The sequence below is a fragment of the Panthera pardus genome, unplaced genomic scaffold, assembly GCF_024362965.1.
Source record: "Panthera pardus isolate Hobbes unplaced genomic scaffold, ASM2436296v1 HiC_scaffold_15, whole genome shotgun sequence".
Lineage (NCBI taxonomy): Eukaryota > Metazoa > Chordata > Mammalia > Carnivora > Felidae > Panthera > Panthera pardus.
Genome location: NW_026526710.1, coordinates 33,323,403 through 33,340,478, shown reverse-complemented (window position 1 = coordinate 33,340,478; position 17,076 = coordinate 33,323,403). Strand labels below are relative to the sequence as shown.

The 17,076-nt window shown below is 43.6% G+C and overlaps 1 protein-coding gene across 37 annotated transcripts in view; it reads right to left on the bottom strand.

The window, feature by feature from the left end:
* Nucleotides 1-17,076, bottom strand: part of EPB41L3 (erythrocyte membrane protein band 4.1 like 3) — a 231,194-nt gene that overhangs the window by 78,141 nt on the left and 135,977 nt on the right. For 34 of the 37 annotated variants that reach the window (XM_053902416.1, XM_053902414.1, XM_053902415.1 and 31 more), the window contains 2 exons: nucleotides 14,209-14,402; nucleotides 9,590-9,787 (listed from right to left, as the gene is read on the bottom strand). In XM_053902416.1, coding sequence (XP_053758391.1) covers nucleotides 9,590-9,787; nucleotides 14,209-14,391 — 381 coding nt within the window. In that variant the 5' untranslated portion in view covers nucleotides 14,392-14,402. Of the gene's footprint in view, nucleotides 1-9,589; nucleotides 9,788-12,116; nucleotides 12,235-12,708; nucleotides 12,798-14,208; nucleotides 14,403-17,076 lie in introns of those variants that run through there. The other 3 variants (XM_053902422.1, XM_053902425.1, XM_053902411.1) reach the window with 2 other exon arrangements.

The following is a 17,076-nucleotide window of genomic DNA, read 5'->3' as shown; positions in this document are numbered from 1 at the left end:
ACAACCTCAGAGCCCTTTTGTTCCCAGGGAGGCCTGATTAAGCCACTCCAGGCTTAGAGTCAAGCTGCCGGTTTATTAAAAGGAGACACTTTTTAGAGCGTCTATGGCAGATGTGCTTCAAGGAGGTTTCAAAGCTCTCCAGCCACCAGCAGAGGGGAGGGAAGGAGAGAGAGAAGGAAGAGCGACTCTGGTGGTCTTACTTACCCCCAAATTACATCCATTAACTACAAAATTTAGAAAAAGTGATCAATTTTGATGTCAAAGGCATACAGAATTACCAGTAAAGGAGATATTCAAGAATCTAATATATTATTAATTTGAAAAGTGGATCTTCCTCCTCCTTCTCTTTTCATCCCACTATTTCACAAACCCAAGCTGGACATAAATACTCTGTTTCGGTTTGCTCCTTCTGCAAAGACTTGGGATGTTTCTGGAGGTATAGTAATGAGACCTCTGAAGCAGAGGGCAGGAGATCTGGGTTCTAGTCCTTCCCTATCGGTTCCAGGCTGTGTTTCCTCACATTAACTGCTCTGGGTCTATTTCCTCATCAGTGAGACGAGACAGAAGACAATGTCATTTCCAATGTCCCTTCCAGACTTAAGACTGTGGGACTCTATGAGTAAGACAGTCCTCTGTCGAAGCCTGAAGTCTTACTCACTTAGTTTTCAGTGCCTAGAACATAATAGGTCCTCAAGAAATACTTCATAGGAAAGCCTCTACAAACTTAGTAAAACTCCCTGGGGAAGATTGTGCACACAGTGTGACGTTAGTTCTACAGATTGAAATCGTTGTAAACACCAAAAAAGAATTTGCATTAAGGCAAATGCTAATTAAAACTCAAATGATTAACTTTCTCGTTGGGCCTACTCTGTACAATCTGATCAACGTATTCTGGAAAATGCAAGGATTTTAACAGGGTGTCTGGTGGAGACAATGTCTTAAGCGATGTTTTGAAGCTGTGACATAGGTCCACTGCTAGGAAGGAGCCTGATGCGCTGGGGCCACAGCGCCAGCTCAGCCCGTATGAATGGGAGGCTGTGGTCACCACACAAGCTACCGCCATGCTGGGAGACTCTTCCTGAGGAGGGAAATGGGGACTGTCTTGGTCTAATATAGGGAAGCAATTCCTTGGCTTTCAGGGCCAGGACTGAGTTATGGGGGGCCTAAACTGGCACCTAATAGGTGGAAGCAGAATGGGTGCCAGGTGGGATGGCTGCGGGTCTGTCACACCCAAGAATGACACTTACACTAACAGGTATTCCTTCTTTTATGTGGTCTTTCCCTAAACCTCAAGTTAAGCCTAAAGGCCAGGGTGCTATGGGGAATTATTTCTGAAGCAGCAGCAGAGAGAGCAACCCCTCCCCTGAGCCCAAAGAAAGGGGTCCGTGGCCAACCCGCCATCTCAGAAGGGTCTGCGACAAGAAGGTCACACAAAGAGTAAAGGAATTTAAAAGATTTTGTCCAGAGCACACATGACAACTCTCAGAGATAAAAGTGGGGAAGATTCTGAAGGAGGTGACATCTAAGCAAGTAAACCAGATACAAACAGCATGAAATATAACCTGAAGTTTGAATCACAGGACTGTGAGAGGTAGAAAACCCAGGATTAGTTTTCAACCTGAAAGATCACGCACGCCCTTCACTAAGCAATCGGGTAATGACCATCTCTGAAAATCAAGCACCCTATGGTAAGTAAGCAGCACGAAATAAACAAGACCGCTCTCCAGAGCAGGGGACCACGTGCCCGTGAAAAGTGCGACTCCCACCTGCCTGCCAGCAGAACGGGAAAGTTCACATCAACAACTCAGCAACAGGAAGCGGTCGGACAACACCGTGGGGACATGAAGGGCGCGGGGGACGGTAAGGGGAAAGAGCAAACCTAGTGTTCCCGCAGCACATGGTCAGACTCCTGACATCCGCAGAACAAATCGCCTGCCAGGCCTTAACTCCACGTGACCATCGGCAGCAAAGCAACAAGAATCCTCAGTGATTGTACCTTTGCTATGGCTTCGACCACCCAACGTGCACAGACGCTCAGGTTCCAAAATTCACACAGCTTCCAAACCACCACCACCTGGCCGGGGGACCAGTTCTATGTTTTCACATTTATACTCCTTATTTTTTTTAATGCTTTTATTTACTTGTTTAGAGAGAAAGAGAGACAGAGCTCAAGCAGGGGAGGAACAGAGAGAGGGAGACACAGAATCCGAGGCAGGCTCCAGGCTCTGAGCCATCAGCACAGAGTCCGATGTGCAGTTTGGACCCACGAACTGTGAGATCATGACCTGAGCTGAAGTCAGACGCTTAACCGACTGAGCCACCCAGGCGCCCCTATACTCCTAATTTTAAACTTAATAAAGTGTTGAACAGATCACTGTCTACACTCATGACAGACTATGAGAGTTTATTTTTTTTTAATGAAAACCAGGAAAAAAGATTTAACAACTTGAGTAAAAAGTGTTCATTTTTCTTAGCCAAGCCTTAATGAGGACAAATCTGAACACCTTGGAAACACTCAGTACTGGCTCTGTCTGGTGAACGAGAGGGTGTGTGGTAACGAGCCTTGTAGGTAAGTGTTCCCATAGCTGCACCAAAGAGTCGTCGCATGAGAAAACCAAGTTAATTAAAGTCCTTCCATCCCTGGGAGTCCCCAGGGGCATCGATCTTCAAGCAGGGGAGCTGCCGTGCTGTACAGGACACAGTGACAGCACATGACAGATGGCACGATGTGGTCAGGCATTCAGCTGAGCAGAGACCCACTGAGAGGTTAAATCGGAATTTATGCAACTTCACAGACTCAAACACCCTGTGACTTACGCAGCATCGAATGAACAGTACTCGCACTGGTTTGGCAAACATCCTTATTTTCTACTTTTTACAGTTAATTACTTCTTACAATCCATGAAAAGCAACAGGTGCCCTAACAGACTCTTTTGGATTATGACAATTCTATGTGCCCTCCAGTCGAGGACCCCCAAAGGTACTGTCAGGTATTTTAGTCGCATAACCTACAGCAACTGGAAGATTCAGACACTGATTGTTTTTCCAACCAAATCCCAGTAAGTGAAAATACGAAACAGAAGAATGGCTTGGACAGTTAACTGAATCATGGGCAAGACAGAACATTTGAAAGTTTTTCACACATTCCCTTCCTGACCAACAGTTAGAAGGTAACAGAAAGCACATTTAGGATATGGAGCCATAAATATTCTTACCCTCTCTGGCTCCTTAGAAGCATCTCTGGATGGCAGCAAGAAATGCTTGTTGGAGCAAACTGCCCCATTTCTGTGTTTGCTTGTGATTCTGAACCATCCTGGCGTGACCCGAGTGATACTCAGGCATGGAGCCCATTCAACCAGTGGCCCTCTAGACAGGGTCAAACCTGGGGGGCAGGCTTTTACAGTTTCAGCGTTGCGCCTAAGTAGCTCTCTTTGATCTGCCCCAATCTGGATAGAAATCTCTCCCTCCAGTGTGGCTGATTCCCTGGCAGTTACCCCTGGAGGTGCCAGCCCCGTGTGGATTTACCTGGGCCCAGAAGCACTAGGTGTCCCCTTACCGTCGGGCCAGCAGCGTTTACGGCTGAAGTGGACTAAGCTGCGGTTTCCCATGCATAGACAGCAGGGTCCTTGTAAGTCACACCTGCAAGGTAAACCCCGTGGAGCTTCTGCAGTGACGCACTAGACTCCTCCAGCCATCGGCTTTCTTGTAGAGAACCAAACTACACCATAAAATGGCGTCAACGTCTTACACACGCGGAGGCAAACTCGTATTATGAAATACGGACTCAAATTTCAGATCATGTCTGACTTTCCTAAAACCAAGTCAGACTCGATCAGAATGGCGCCCAAACAAGAGAAAACATTTCTAACCGGATGGTCACTGGGAAATACATCGCGCGCCCGTCAGTCAGACTCAGATGAGTCCGCACGACACAGAAGCAATGGGACGAAAGCGGGGTGGAGCGCTATTTCCTTCATCGCATGTGAGGGGGTATTTTTATTTTCTCTTTTAAAATTTATGTCTGGGAAGTAAACAGCCGTTGTGAGAGTAAACTGGCTACAGGAAGTTGCTTGTGTTCTCTGATGGTCCAAGAAAAATGGGAAGGGAATGGCTATTAGTACTTATTCTGTCGGCGTACAAGAAAATAGGGTTAGCATGCAAACATTTCCCAACATATATACCAAGTTGTTTAAAAGGCCTTTTATTATGATAAGATCTGTTTTTATATTTTATTAGGAGTAATTTTTTTATATATTTTAGATAATGAAGATTTAAGAGTTTGAAAAAATTATTAATAGTCAAATGGAAAAACACCAAATGCTGCAATGACCTAAGACTACTCTTTTTTTTTTAAACTTTTTTTTAACGTTTATTTATTTTTGAGACAGAGAGAGACACAGCATGAACAGGGGAGGGTCAGAGAGAGAGGGAGACACAGAATCCGAAACAAGCTCCAGGCTCTGAGCTGTCAGCACAGAGCCCGATGCGGGGCTCAAACTCACGGACCGCGAGATCATGACCTGAGCTAAAGTCGGCCGCTTACGTGACTGAGCCACCCAGGCTCCCCGACCTAAGACTACTCTTGAGGAAAATAGGAGAAAGCCAGCACAACCGAAAAAGGTTTCCATCTGACCACAAGGAGGCAGGAGTTGAAGACCACTACAGCACTGGGGGGAGAGGGGAAATGCTACCTTATGGTTTCGAAGGAAAAGAGAACAGGGCCAGGGTATTCTAAGATGGGAGTGTGTATGTGTGTGGATGTGAGTGTACTCACGGGGGTCCTTTATATGTGACTATATAGTCTAGTGATAAAGTCATGGCAGAGGTGAGCCTTGTTGAGTTTGATGGTAAAGTAATGAAGGCTTTAAATAAACCATGGGGGAAAACACTTAGGCATCGAGATTTCAGTAAAATAAAATGCTTTTCTTGATGCAGTATTAAATGCAAAAAAAAAAAAAAAAAAAAAAAAAAAGTTATGCCTGTTATTGTCTCCTGCGTCCTGTTCTTTTAAATTTTTTTTTTTTTTACATTTATTTATTTTTGAAAGAGACAGAGACAGAGCATGAGCAGGGGAGGGGCAGAGAGAGAGGGAGACACAGAATCCGAAGCAGGCTCCAGGCTCTGAGCTGTCCGCACAGAGCCCGACGTGGGGCTCGAACTCACAAGCTGTGAGATCATGACCTGAGCCGATGTCGGACGCTTAACCGACTGAGCCACCCAGGTGCCCCATCCTGCGTCCTGTTCTTAATTCACCTGAAACTCTATGTGTTAGGTACAGGGATTTAGGGAAGCAATTCTGCTTTTTTTTTTTTTTATTTTTTCTTTAACGTTTATTTATTTTGAGACAGAGAGAGACAGAGCATGAATGGGGGGAGGGTCAGAGAGAGGGAGACACAGAATCTGAACCAGTCTCCAGTCTCTGAGCGGTCAGCACAGAGCCTGACGCGGGGCTCGAACTCACGGACCGCGGGATCATGACCTGAGCCAAAGTTGGACGCTCAACCGACTGAGCCACCCAGGCGCCCCAACAATTCTGCTTTTTCAATTCAGATTTTTGTGTGTCTCTTCTCTCCAGGAGTCTGAGAGTAGTAAGAGGTACTGGGAGTTATCTGGTCTGAGACCACATCTGAGGAGCTGATGGTTTCCATAAATGCACCTACAGTTTCTGCTGGAATCCTACTGCAGAACATAGATCACAGGTTGACAACAATAATTTAAAACATGCGTTTTCTGTTTACTGAAAAACTGGACTTCCTGTAACTTCTAATTTAGTTCTGCTCTCTATACTTTAAAAAATATCTGTGTGTTATGACAGACACTCAATGCCAACTTTTCCGAGTAACTGTAAGTCGCTATCCTGTCCCCTCCAAATCTAGAAGGAGACACGTGGAAATGTTTTGTTTCTTCAACGCATTCTATTTCTCTAATCATTCTTCATGAGAAGAGGTTTCCAGATCCCTCACCATCCTGTAACTCTCTGCTGAATAAGCTCAGTTCAGAGTTCACGGTTTCTCTCAAGAATATGCCATGTTGCAGAAAGTGTTCAAACTAAATATCTACCTTAATCTTCTCAATAATGGCTTTTTGAGGCAAGTATTTTCACCTCCTTTTTTTCCGGTCAACTGACGCGCAGAAAGCTTGAGTTCCCTGAAATCACACAGGTTACAAGTAGACAAATCTATTTTCACACCCGGGTCTGGTGGCTCCAACAAGTGCTATCCTGCACGAGCTAATCGACAAGACACTGCGGACGGGATCTCTCCCGCCCAGGAAGAGGGGGCTGCCAGCCACATTTGGCAAACCACACGCTGCACTTAAACAGAAACAACCATGACCGCACGGATGTTTCTGACAGCTACACCACGCAACTGGTTAATGCCGAGTTTGTAATCGACTTAAACCCAAAGATAAGTTTCACCCAAACTGTTACGAAGTCTGACCACCCCCTTCCTCCAACACATTTCCATTTTGCATCTGATCCCTCAAAACAGAGCAAAGTTTGACCTGTTACTTTGCTTTAGTGTCACACACTGTCTGCTTCATGAGATGCCTGCATTCTGACACACAGGCCACTAGTCACTTTTAAAGGCCTGTGTCCCTTGAAAAGAATAGTTCAGGGGCGCCTGGGTGGCTCAGTCGGTTACATGTCCGACTTCGGCTCAGGTCATGATCTCGCGGTCCGAGGGTTCGAGCCCCGCGTCGGGCTCTGGGCTGACCGCTCAGAGCCTAGAGCCTGTTTCCGATTCCGTGTCTCCCTCTCTCTCTGACCCTCCCCCGTTCATGCTGTGTCTCTCTCTGTCTCAAAAATAAATAAAAGTTAAAAAAAAAAATTTAAAAAAAAGGAAAGGAATAGTTCAGCTTTGTGTGTGTGTGTGTGTGTGTGTGTGTGTGTGTGTGTGTGTGTGAGTGTCATGAACCAATACATGGATAAAAACTCAGTTTAGAGGAGAGCAAGACTGAAGGACACTTCCTTAGGGCAAGGTTTTTCAGCACCGTTTACCTATTATATCCCACGCACCTTGCCAGCCAAGTTTTATGTGCCGTCGTATCTAAAACCAGGAGGCATTTTGAATGTGCTTTTTCAACTAGAATCCTGTTGCCACCTTGAGAACCACATCACTGATTCACAATCCGTTTTTCTCCTTCAACCAGTCAGCTACAAATAAGTCCACTTCACTCTGCCATATGCCCAAATCTCTCTATTATCTCGACAAGGCTGTCAGTCCATAGTGGCCACATCCTTCTCTACTACCAACGTCCATGGAAAAACTGAAAATATCCTGTTGGCAAAGGATTTTGTGCCCCAGAAAAAAAGAATTATTCTTAAGAAGCTGTCAAATTGATAAAAAGAATTATAAAAGAGAAATAACTGACCAACAAGACCACGTCACTCAAAATGCTCACAGGGGCATTAACAGTAACGCTGAATTGTATCCAAAGTTAATCACAAAATAAAAATTTTGAACTCAAAACCACAGGTTACCTGTAACACATTGGAAGCATGGGATATAAATTAAGTTTAGCAGAATGGTTAACACTTACATGCACCTCAGTCAGCCCTGCAGCATTTATCCGCCACCCCCACACAAAACTCAGTAAACTTCCTTCTAGACTCTTCTTTAGAAAGCTCTGGTAGGTAGGACGAGAGGGCTGCAGGGTAACCCTATTTATTCTATTAATAATACAGTCAATAGAAAGACTCTCCTCAAAACTAAGAAAAAAGTTTCTCTTCGGTCAATTTTTCCAGAAAGCGGATCCACACTGGAAAAACACAATCTCTCTCATGGTTACAGAAGTCCTTTACACTTCAGAGTAAAACCCAGGGAGGAGTACATTATTGAATCTCCCAATTCCCAGAATAAACATCTAACTCAATAATGGGACACTTCGAACTAAGACATTAGCCAAAATGAAAGCCATAAAAATGTAAAAAAAAAAAAAAAAAAAAAAAAAAAAAAAAGGGTCTGTGCATGGCAAACTTTAGGCAGGATCCTTGGAGCATGTATTTCACTCCCTCCAGCAACCCATCAATATTTATGAGGTCACAGGATGACAAAAATTCTATCAGTTAATATGTGATCAAGTAACTTTTGATCTAAGAGTTTATTTTCAAAAGATCTTTTTTCCTCTACGTTCCTACAAAGTAACCCAACCCCATCCCCACCACAAATGACATTATCAACATGAAATGGATTTGAATCTTCTGATCCAAGAAAAGGACTGGGTACAGCAGTGCAGTATGCAAAATAAAGTAGGAATGATGTGGCATTGTGGACAGAGGAAGCAGAGAGGAGTGAATGAGGGACACAGCAAATCAGGTGGGGTTGGTACCGGCTGTGTCTTAAGGGGACCTCGGGGCAGACTTATAGCACACCCAGTAGAAGACGTGAACTCCATGAGCATGCGGTGGGAGGAGCTGGTGTAGACGGATGTGCGAGGTCCTTGTATGACCAAGGGCAGGGGGCTGAGGTGGGAGGAATAACCTCTTTGAATGAAAATGTTAAATCTGGGGCGCCTGGGTGGCTCAGTCGGTGGGGCGTCCGACTCTTGATTGCAGTTCAGGTCACGATCTCACAGTTCATGAGTTCGAGCCCCACGTCGTCACTGCCCACACTGTCAGTGCCTGGCCTAAGATTCTCTCTCTTTCCCTCTTGCTCTGCCCCTCCCCCACTCACGCTATCTCAATATAAGTAAACTTAAAAAAATAACAAATAAATAAGCAAACGAAAGAAAATGTTAAATCTGAAATTGAATCACCTGCGGAAAGAACAAGCTGCTCCCTCCCAGCTGTGGGGGGAAGGCACTGTGGCCGGTGCACACGCACTCCCGCTCCCGTGGCCTGAGTTCACACCCTCTGTGTGTCCTCTGTGCTACACGGAGAATGCAACAAATTATCCGTCTCCACCGCTATGGACAGGTAGTGTTGTCCCCATCTGTTAACTCGATCTTGCTAAATATCTCTGACAAAAGTCATCTCACTGCTCCTTCTCTGAGAGGAATTTTACTTTTTTTCTTTACAAACAAAAGCCACTATACCTTTTTACACTCAAACTGCAATGCCCACCACGATGTACATTAAAAAAAGTTACTCTAAGAGGACATATTCAGTTCACACTATCCTACAGTGCTGTGTACAGAAATTTACAAGTTTATACCGATGAACGGTTGAAATTATTCAAATACAAAAAATATTAAATAATTTAAAATAGAAAAAAATAAAATCATTCAAATTAAAAAGTATAACTATTCAAACAGAAAAAGTAAATTCATTTAAATGATAACTCACAAGATATTAATGAAAACTTGATTTAAGGCCCCATTTTTTTTTCCTACCATGGGAAGTGTTAGAAAAATATATATTTTTTTAATTAAGATCACATTTTTCTCTTGATTGTAACATTTTGGAGACATTATAAGTATTTTTAGTAATATGATCTGTTAAGGACTTTGGAAATAATTTTGTATTTAGAAACCAGGTCTGAATAATTTTCCAGAGTTCTGAAAACAAGAAAGTGCCTTGGATGCTTTACACCAACATTCTCCAGTTCTCAATATCTGGGACAACAAAAGTTTTAAAACGTGCACTCACCTCCACGTCACAGATATATTCTGATCCATCCAGAAGTATCACTTTGCACTGCATGCTTTTAGGCTTTTTGACAATCTTTAATGGAGATCGAGATAGTTTACTGCTAGATGATTTCTGAGAAAGTTTATCGTCTTCCAATTGCTGATATTCGAGCTGTTTTGCAGCCCCAGCAGCGAACTCCTGTTCCTTGTCAGTGACCTGTGAAGAGCAAACAATGAACAGTTTTCACTGCAAGACAGGGAATAAATATTGCATTGCTCAGGCAATAGCAGAACCCTTCAGACATTGGTTTTCCTATTTCCAAGAGCAGGAGAGATGTCTGGATGAGGATATTGTGAATGGACACATATACGTATACAGATGCTTAAACTGCTAACAGTTTCACCTACATAACTTTGCCATTTAAATGTACCAATAAGGCTTCATTTCAGTTTGACTCGAGGATTTAGTTTAGAAACACTGAGTTTGCAAATGGCATCAAGACTTCACTAAGTAAAGGACGATACAAATGGACTCCTGACTTTTTCAAAACGCATTAGATAGTACCGGTCTTTAAAATAAATCCTTTAAGGGTGCTTGGGTGACTCAACCCATTAAGCGTCCGGCTTCGTCTCACGGTTCGTGAGTTCAGGCCCTGTGTTGGGCTCTGTGCCGACAGCCTGGATGGAGTCTGCTTCGGATTCTGTGTCTCCCTCTCTGCCCCTCCCCCATTCACACTTTGTCTCTGTCTCTCAAAAATAAAATAAACATTAAAAAATTAAGTCATTTAGAGTTTATCTAACTGTACTCTATTGTCTTCATTCACTGGGTCCTTCTATATTCCACGACCCACGACACCTCATATGCATACAAGGTAAGGCCTAGAGAGCTTCAAGTGTTAACCTTCTCAGTAATTTTACAATTGTTAAAATATTTGATTTAGCTCTAAATCAATTCAATGCAGCCAGCGGCACTGAAATTCATCACAAAGTAATCCCCTTAGTCTGTTCCAGCCCCCCTCCCCCCCACTGTAATGAGCCACTGTAAGAGCAGATCAAATCTGTTCAAAAGCTTTAATCTGCTTTCAAAGCACAACAGTGTAGCCCAGGCTAGACTCAAAACTGCAGAGGACATCCTATGGAACAGTGAAATTCTCCCGTGAATCCCCGTGGAAATCTTTCTGTGCGACTCTTCTAGTTACGGCCTTCTTCTTGATGTGTGTGGGCGTGTGTTTATATACTTATGTTTTACTGAAGTATAGTTGACATACAATGCTACAATAGTTTTACGTGCACACAACAGTGATTAAACACTTCTATACGTTATGCTGTGCTCACAGGATAGCTGCCGTCTGTCACCCTCCAATGCCCTCTTCTATCTATGAAAAAACTACCAATGGTATTAGTGCTGATCCAACTCACGGGCCAGACTATCATTTCCACTAGTCTGCAAATACACACTGACAACGCAAAGAAAGACGTGTTCCAAAGTTCAGGTTAGGCCCCTTGAGTAAGCATGAAATTTCTTTTCTCATGAACATACTATTATACTAGTAGCTGAAAGCACATGGCCTTGGCAGGAAGGCAGTCTTGACAGCTTATCACTTCAACTTGTCTTTTTATTCAGTGGCTACCATTTTGCGACACTCTAATCACAAAGTTCTCTTTCAATGTATTTATTTTGGATTTTAGGTATGGATTTCTGCTTAAAAAATTTTTTTTTTAGTTTATTTTTTGAGAGAGAGAGAGAGCACAGGGAGTGGGGCAGAGAGAGAGGGGGGAGTGAGAATCCCAAGCAGGCTCCACACTGTCAGTGCAGAGCCTGATGTGGGACTCGAACTCACGAACCATGAGTTCATGACCCGAGCTGAAATCAAGAGTCCGACGCTTAACCGACTGAGCTACCCAGGCACCCCCGGATTTCTGCTTTTAAAGTGGCATCTTCCATCTGGTTTTCCATCCAGAATATTGTAAATACAGTCTTTTCCTCCACTACCTTGCACAGGAAGTCAGGGCAAAGTTGTGAGAAGTTCTTCAGGATAAAAAGACACCCATTTGCTGAGTGAAGAAACCAAGAAAAATGGAAACACCAACTTCAAAAGGCCCAAAGAGTTGAGAAGGCTAGCCGTAGCTAAAACAAGTAAATATTAGAAAACCTGCAGGTCTGGTGACTTTGTCCAACTTTTTTTTTTTTTTTTTTTTTGACTGTTAGTCTTTCCGTATCAAAGCATTAAAATAGTGCCACAGAAAAGTCAAACATTAATTTTGGCTTAGGCCAGCTGAAGAAGTCTGGTAACCTTGGAATATTATACCGCACATTTGCTAAGTGCCCGTATAACTTCCGTGAGACTTTTGCACTTTTAATTTACATTTTCATCTCATCGCAGGCAAAGTCACCAGAAGCTACATTTTTATTTAAATTTTACTACCTGGAATCAACTTTTTCAATGTATTAGGGAAGGTGAAATTTCATTTTTCCTCTAATAAAATAAAAGTATCTGTGTGAGAAAAAGCTTTCTGGGCTATTCATCAGTCAACGCCAGACGCACCTGAAACCACCAGTGTGCAAAGGGAGGTGTTTCCAGGGGTCGTTTCCACGCACCCATCATTGAGTCTCTCACGCCCATTTTTTCAACAACGTTAACTTCAGACGAGCAGACCAAGGACCTCAAATGAAACGTCCACTGTAGTCACATATAATTCATTACGATTTAAAAATATCAGTAAAACCCTTTAGGCAAATCCTGTTTCACTTAATTCTCATGACAGCTCTGGGAGGTAGGTATCTAGGTATCCTTACCCTCATTTACACTTGAGGACAGAAAGGGGGGGTGCAGGGCACAACCTCAACAAACTTCCTCCAGGTCATAAAACTAATAGCCTGGAATTCAAATCCCGCCAAGCCCATGATTTAATCATCACTGATAACCAAAATGTGCTTCATTTCACCTCTAGTATACTGGGCTCCTAGTATGAATCACAGAAACCGAGGGGAGAAGAACCCAAGGAAACCATCTTTTCTCATCTCTTCACTTTGTGAACGAGGAAGCCGAGGGGCAAAGGCTAGACAAGTTCTCGGAGATGACTCAAATAGGGAAGAGGCAGGAGTTTACTAGTTCTCTGGACTCCACCGCCAGTTACCTTTCCCTCGAAGGGCTTAGTATCATCTCTCTTAGTTTGTTTCCAACATCTGACTTCCAGAAGATCAAGTACATGTATCACGTCCTGGCACAGAAACTCTTCCTTCTCTACAATTATTTCCCACTCTCACGTTTATTTCGTTTCAGAGTTAGGAGGAAAAGAATGGGAAAAAAAAAATCCAGTCTTAATAATTTGACATTTCTGAAGTTTTAAAAACAAGCAAAACACCATCACATCTCCAAAAGAGAGAGAGAGAGAGAGAGAGAGAGAGACATTAAAGAAAAAACATGAGGGCAAGCACAGCTCCTTAAGTTGGAAGGATATCCCTCAGCTCCCCATCATGAAACAGCTTAGACTAGACACAGCATCTATTTACAGAGCATGAAAATAAATGTTTTTTAAATTTCTTTTTAATGTTTATTTATTTTTGAGACAGATAGAGACAGAGTGTGAGCTGAGGAGGGGCAGAGAGAGAGGGAGACACAGAATCTGAAGCAGGCTCCAGGCTCTAAGCTGTTAGCACAGAGCCCAATGTGGGGCTTGAACCCACGAACTGTGAGATCACGACCTGAGCTGAAGTCAGACACTCAACCGGCTGAGCCACCCCGGTGCTCCAATAAATGTTATTTTTAATACTGTTTAAAGGCAGAACTTAAATAGCATGGGAAAAAACATAATCAGGATGCAAACACAGTTTAAGGTAATAATAATGTGTTGCACCTTGCAAAGAATTTCGTGTCTCTTCCCTCAATATCTCGAATTTCTAGCTTGATACATATAATTCCAACCTAGAAAAGGCCAACTGTTTGCAGGAACTCCTGGGTTTGCTTACCACACGAGACAGTATTCTAACACATGCTGATTTCAGGTTTGAAGTTTTAAGCCAAAATAACTTAAAAATGGATTCATTCAAAGCCCAGTATAAACCATGCTTTATATTTTGTATGAAAGCTTTTAAAAGAAATATTCACACCACATGTGGCAACTTAAGTGTGTCTATTTTGGTAACAGAATTGAACATACGTGCACATAGGAGAGGGAAAGAGATCCACCTGAACACCCATTAAAAGTAGCTGGCAACATTAGGTTCAGAGTGACCCCTGGGAAGAATCAAATTAGCTCTAACCCATAGGCCTGAATAAAACTCAGGAGCCAAATCAGAAGGTGTGGGGTCTGTCCTTCCTGGAAATCCAGACAAGACCAATAACTTGCAGTGCAGATTTCAGTGGGTTTAAGTGCTTTAATCAAATGAAGGAGTTACCAAGCAAGACTGAGGAATGTCATTCATTGAAAGTCTCAAAATAGCAAAAACTTTCCATCTGCCTGGGACCAGAAGGGGGAAACAGATGACCCCTCATAGTTGCCTCTAGTGCTAAGAGACCAAGGTCGGCCCCCAGACCCCAGAAAAGGTCAGTAAACATTCCTTAATTGGCTTTCCGGGTGATGCTAGCAGGTGCGGGGGAGCCGGTGGCCGCCTGCATCCTGTGCCCCGGGGCTCACCTCCTTCCTCACGGGGGTGCTGTGTGCCGCGCCCTCGAACTGTTCCAGAGCCTGCTGCTGGTCCTCACCGCTGGGCTCAGGCCCCTGCTGCGCCCCGGCTTGCCCCTGCGCCCCCGCTGCCTCCTGGGGCTCGGCCTCCTGCTCTGGCTTGGATTCTGAGTCTGAGCCGGATTCGGTCGTCATGGTTGATTGTTCTGCAAACAGAAAATGGCACGGTCCCATCACTTGGTGCGATTACCTTCCCTAGGCAAGAGAGCCAGGATGCTCCCCTGAGGGGCTGCGCGGAGCCACTTCTGCAAAAGGAGCGAAACAGGCCTGCAATCGGAACGCAATCCTATTGCACGCACCTAGCAGACGACCTAAATGCACCGCAAAGACGGGTGCCTGTGAATGGTTCAGAATTAATGCTTAACTAGAAGTCAAAATTTATTTGTAATGATCACAGGTTTTATTCCTATTAGATTTTTGCCACAGATGGCCGTACAATGTCATTAAGGTAACGTCACAATAATTACATAACTGAGATACATTTAATTTCAGAAAATGAATCTGCCCCATCAGCTGGGTCTATATTTTAATCTCTGGGAAGGATGATCTAATAATGGAAGTGGATATCCTTTCTCATTCCCTCTCCCTTTCTGTCCCTACACAGGGCCCCTTGCTCTGCCTCCGGAACCCCTGAAACTATCCATTACTTCCATGAGCAAATGCCTTTTCTCTGATTTCTCAGAACCCTGTTATCCCCGTGTGAATGAACAATGACAACTACACCAGAGGCTTCCTCGGTGACGTGGAAGGTGTCCCACCCTGCACCAGCCCTGATTGGGGCTGGAGGGAGGCTGAGCAGTCTCACCTCTCCCTCCTTCATGAGTGAAAATTCACTGCTTCTTCCTGGCTTCCTCCTTCCCCTGAGTGTTGAAAAAGGAGTCTGTCTCAGCTCTTTAGGGGACTCAAACAACAGATCTTATCATATCGTAATCTGCTCTTACATCTAAAGACCCCTACTAAAATATAACCACCATCAGGGCGCTTGGGTGGCTCAGTGGGTTAAGCACCCAACTTCAACTCAGTTCATGATCTCACAGTTCGTGTATTTGAGCCCCGCGTTGGGCTCTCTGCTGTCAGCACAGAGCCGCCTTCAGATCTTCTGTCCTGCTCTCTCTCAAAATAAATAAAAACGTTAAAAAGTATATAATCACCATCTCGTAATGGCTTGCGAGCCAAGCATTTTGTGCCTTCGTTTCTACATCTACCAAATGAGGGAAGCGAACGTGACCGTATCCAGAGAACTTAATTTTCTGTGGTTACTTCTTCCCCCTAACTAAGGGGCACACCACTGTGTTTAAAGCAGTTTTCTGCTTTCAAGAGCAAGAGAGGTGCTATGCCAGTGGCTACCATGTGGTTTTAGGTGATTTCTTGAGCATGTGGTTAATAGCTCAAAAACAAATATCCCAGCCTACCCTGGAATCTCCTTTCCTAATTCTAATTTCATGGTAAAAAAATATATCAGGAACAAAGGGCTAGTATAACACTGTAAGCAAATGACACACCCATTAGTGAAATACAGAATTACACAAAATACTACTCCACAGTAAAATCACCATGGAGTTCCGATCTTCACAATATGCGCTGGAATAGGTTTAATAATTAGAAGAAGAGGGAGCACACAAATGCCAGTCTATGTTATAAATGGAATTCAACATCCATGCTATTTAGGGCTCGTTCATTCGTTTGTTTATTTATTTACTTATTTTTAACAATCAGCAGCTATTCTCCCTCTTGCACAAAAGACGTCAACCTGGCAGCGTGCCGTTGCCCAAAGCATATGTAAAGATCAAGACCAAACACAGAACAAGATAGTGATCCAAATAAAACTATCGGATTTCCTTCCTGCCTCTAACATTACCTTTTAGATTTTTAAGCAAATCTGAGAGTAAACAGTATATTCTCTGTTGTGTGCTTTCACTAGAAAGCATCAAGTCTACAGAAAAGACAGTGGAGGAGGAAGAAAGGTGATGGTATTGTGTAATTCAGAGCCTACGATCAAAGTCTACCTTTTAGAAGGGGAAGATTAATTTTAACAGTCAATTCAATTCACTGAACTCTTATTAAGTACCAAATAGAAGCCAAGTACTGTCCATGGTTTAGAAATAAACATGTTTGTAACTCCCCTCCTCACCCCAAGGAGTGGCACAAATGACTTCTTCTCAGAATCCATGTTCTCCGTCTTATAGTAATTAAACTTTGGGGGCGCCTGGGTGGCTCAGTCAGTTAAGCGGCCGACTTCGGCTCAGGTCATGATCTCGCGGCCGTGAGTTCGAGCCCCGCGTCGGGCTCTGTGCTGACAGCTCAGAGCCTGGAGCCTGTTTCAGATTCTGTGTCTCCCTCTCTCTCTGACCCTCCCCCATTCACGCTCTGTCTCTCTGTCTCAAAAATAAATAAACGTTAAAATAAATAAATAAATAAATAAATAAATACTTTGTTTTAACTGGTATTCCTCCCCCCAGCTTCAGACCACAATTAATTGAGGCCATGTGATGAAGTGTGGATCAATGAGAAAAGAGAGCATATGTATTCAAAATGTTTAGGTCATTTTCCTAAAGGCAAGGGCCCTTGCCCTAGGTTTCCTTTTCTCATTGGCTAGAAAAAAATGGTGGACATGACTGCCACACACTCAGTCATGGAGACCTCAAATTCAGAAGGATGCCAGAGCTGTCCCTTCCAACCTGGGCCCCTGGATGAACCCATGGAGCACAGCTCAGTTGCTCTGTATTGTGCCACGAGGCAGAAATCCATTTCTGTCTTCTTTGAACGTGAGTTTGCTAGCTCAGAGCCAATCTAATACATATTCTTCTGACTAAAATTCTA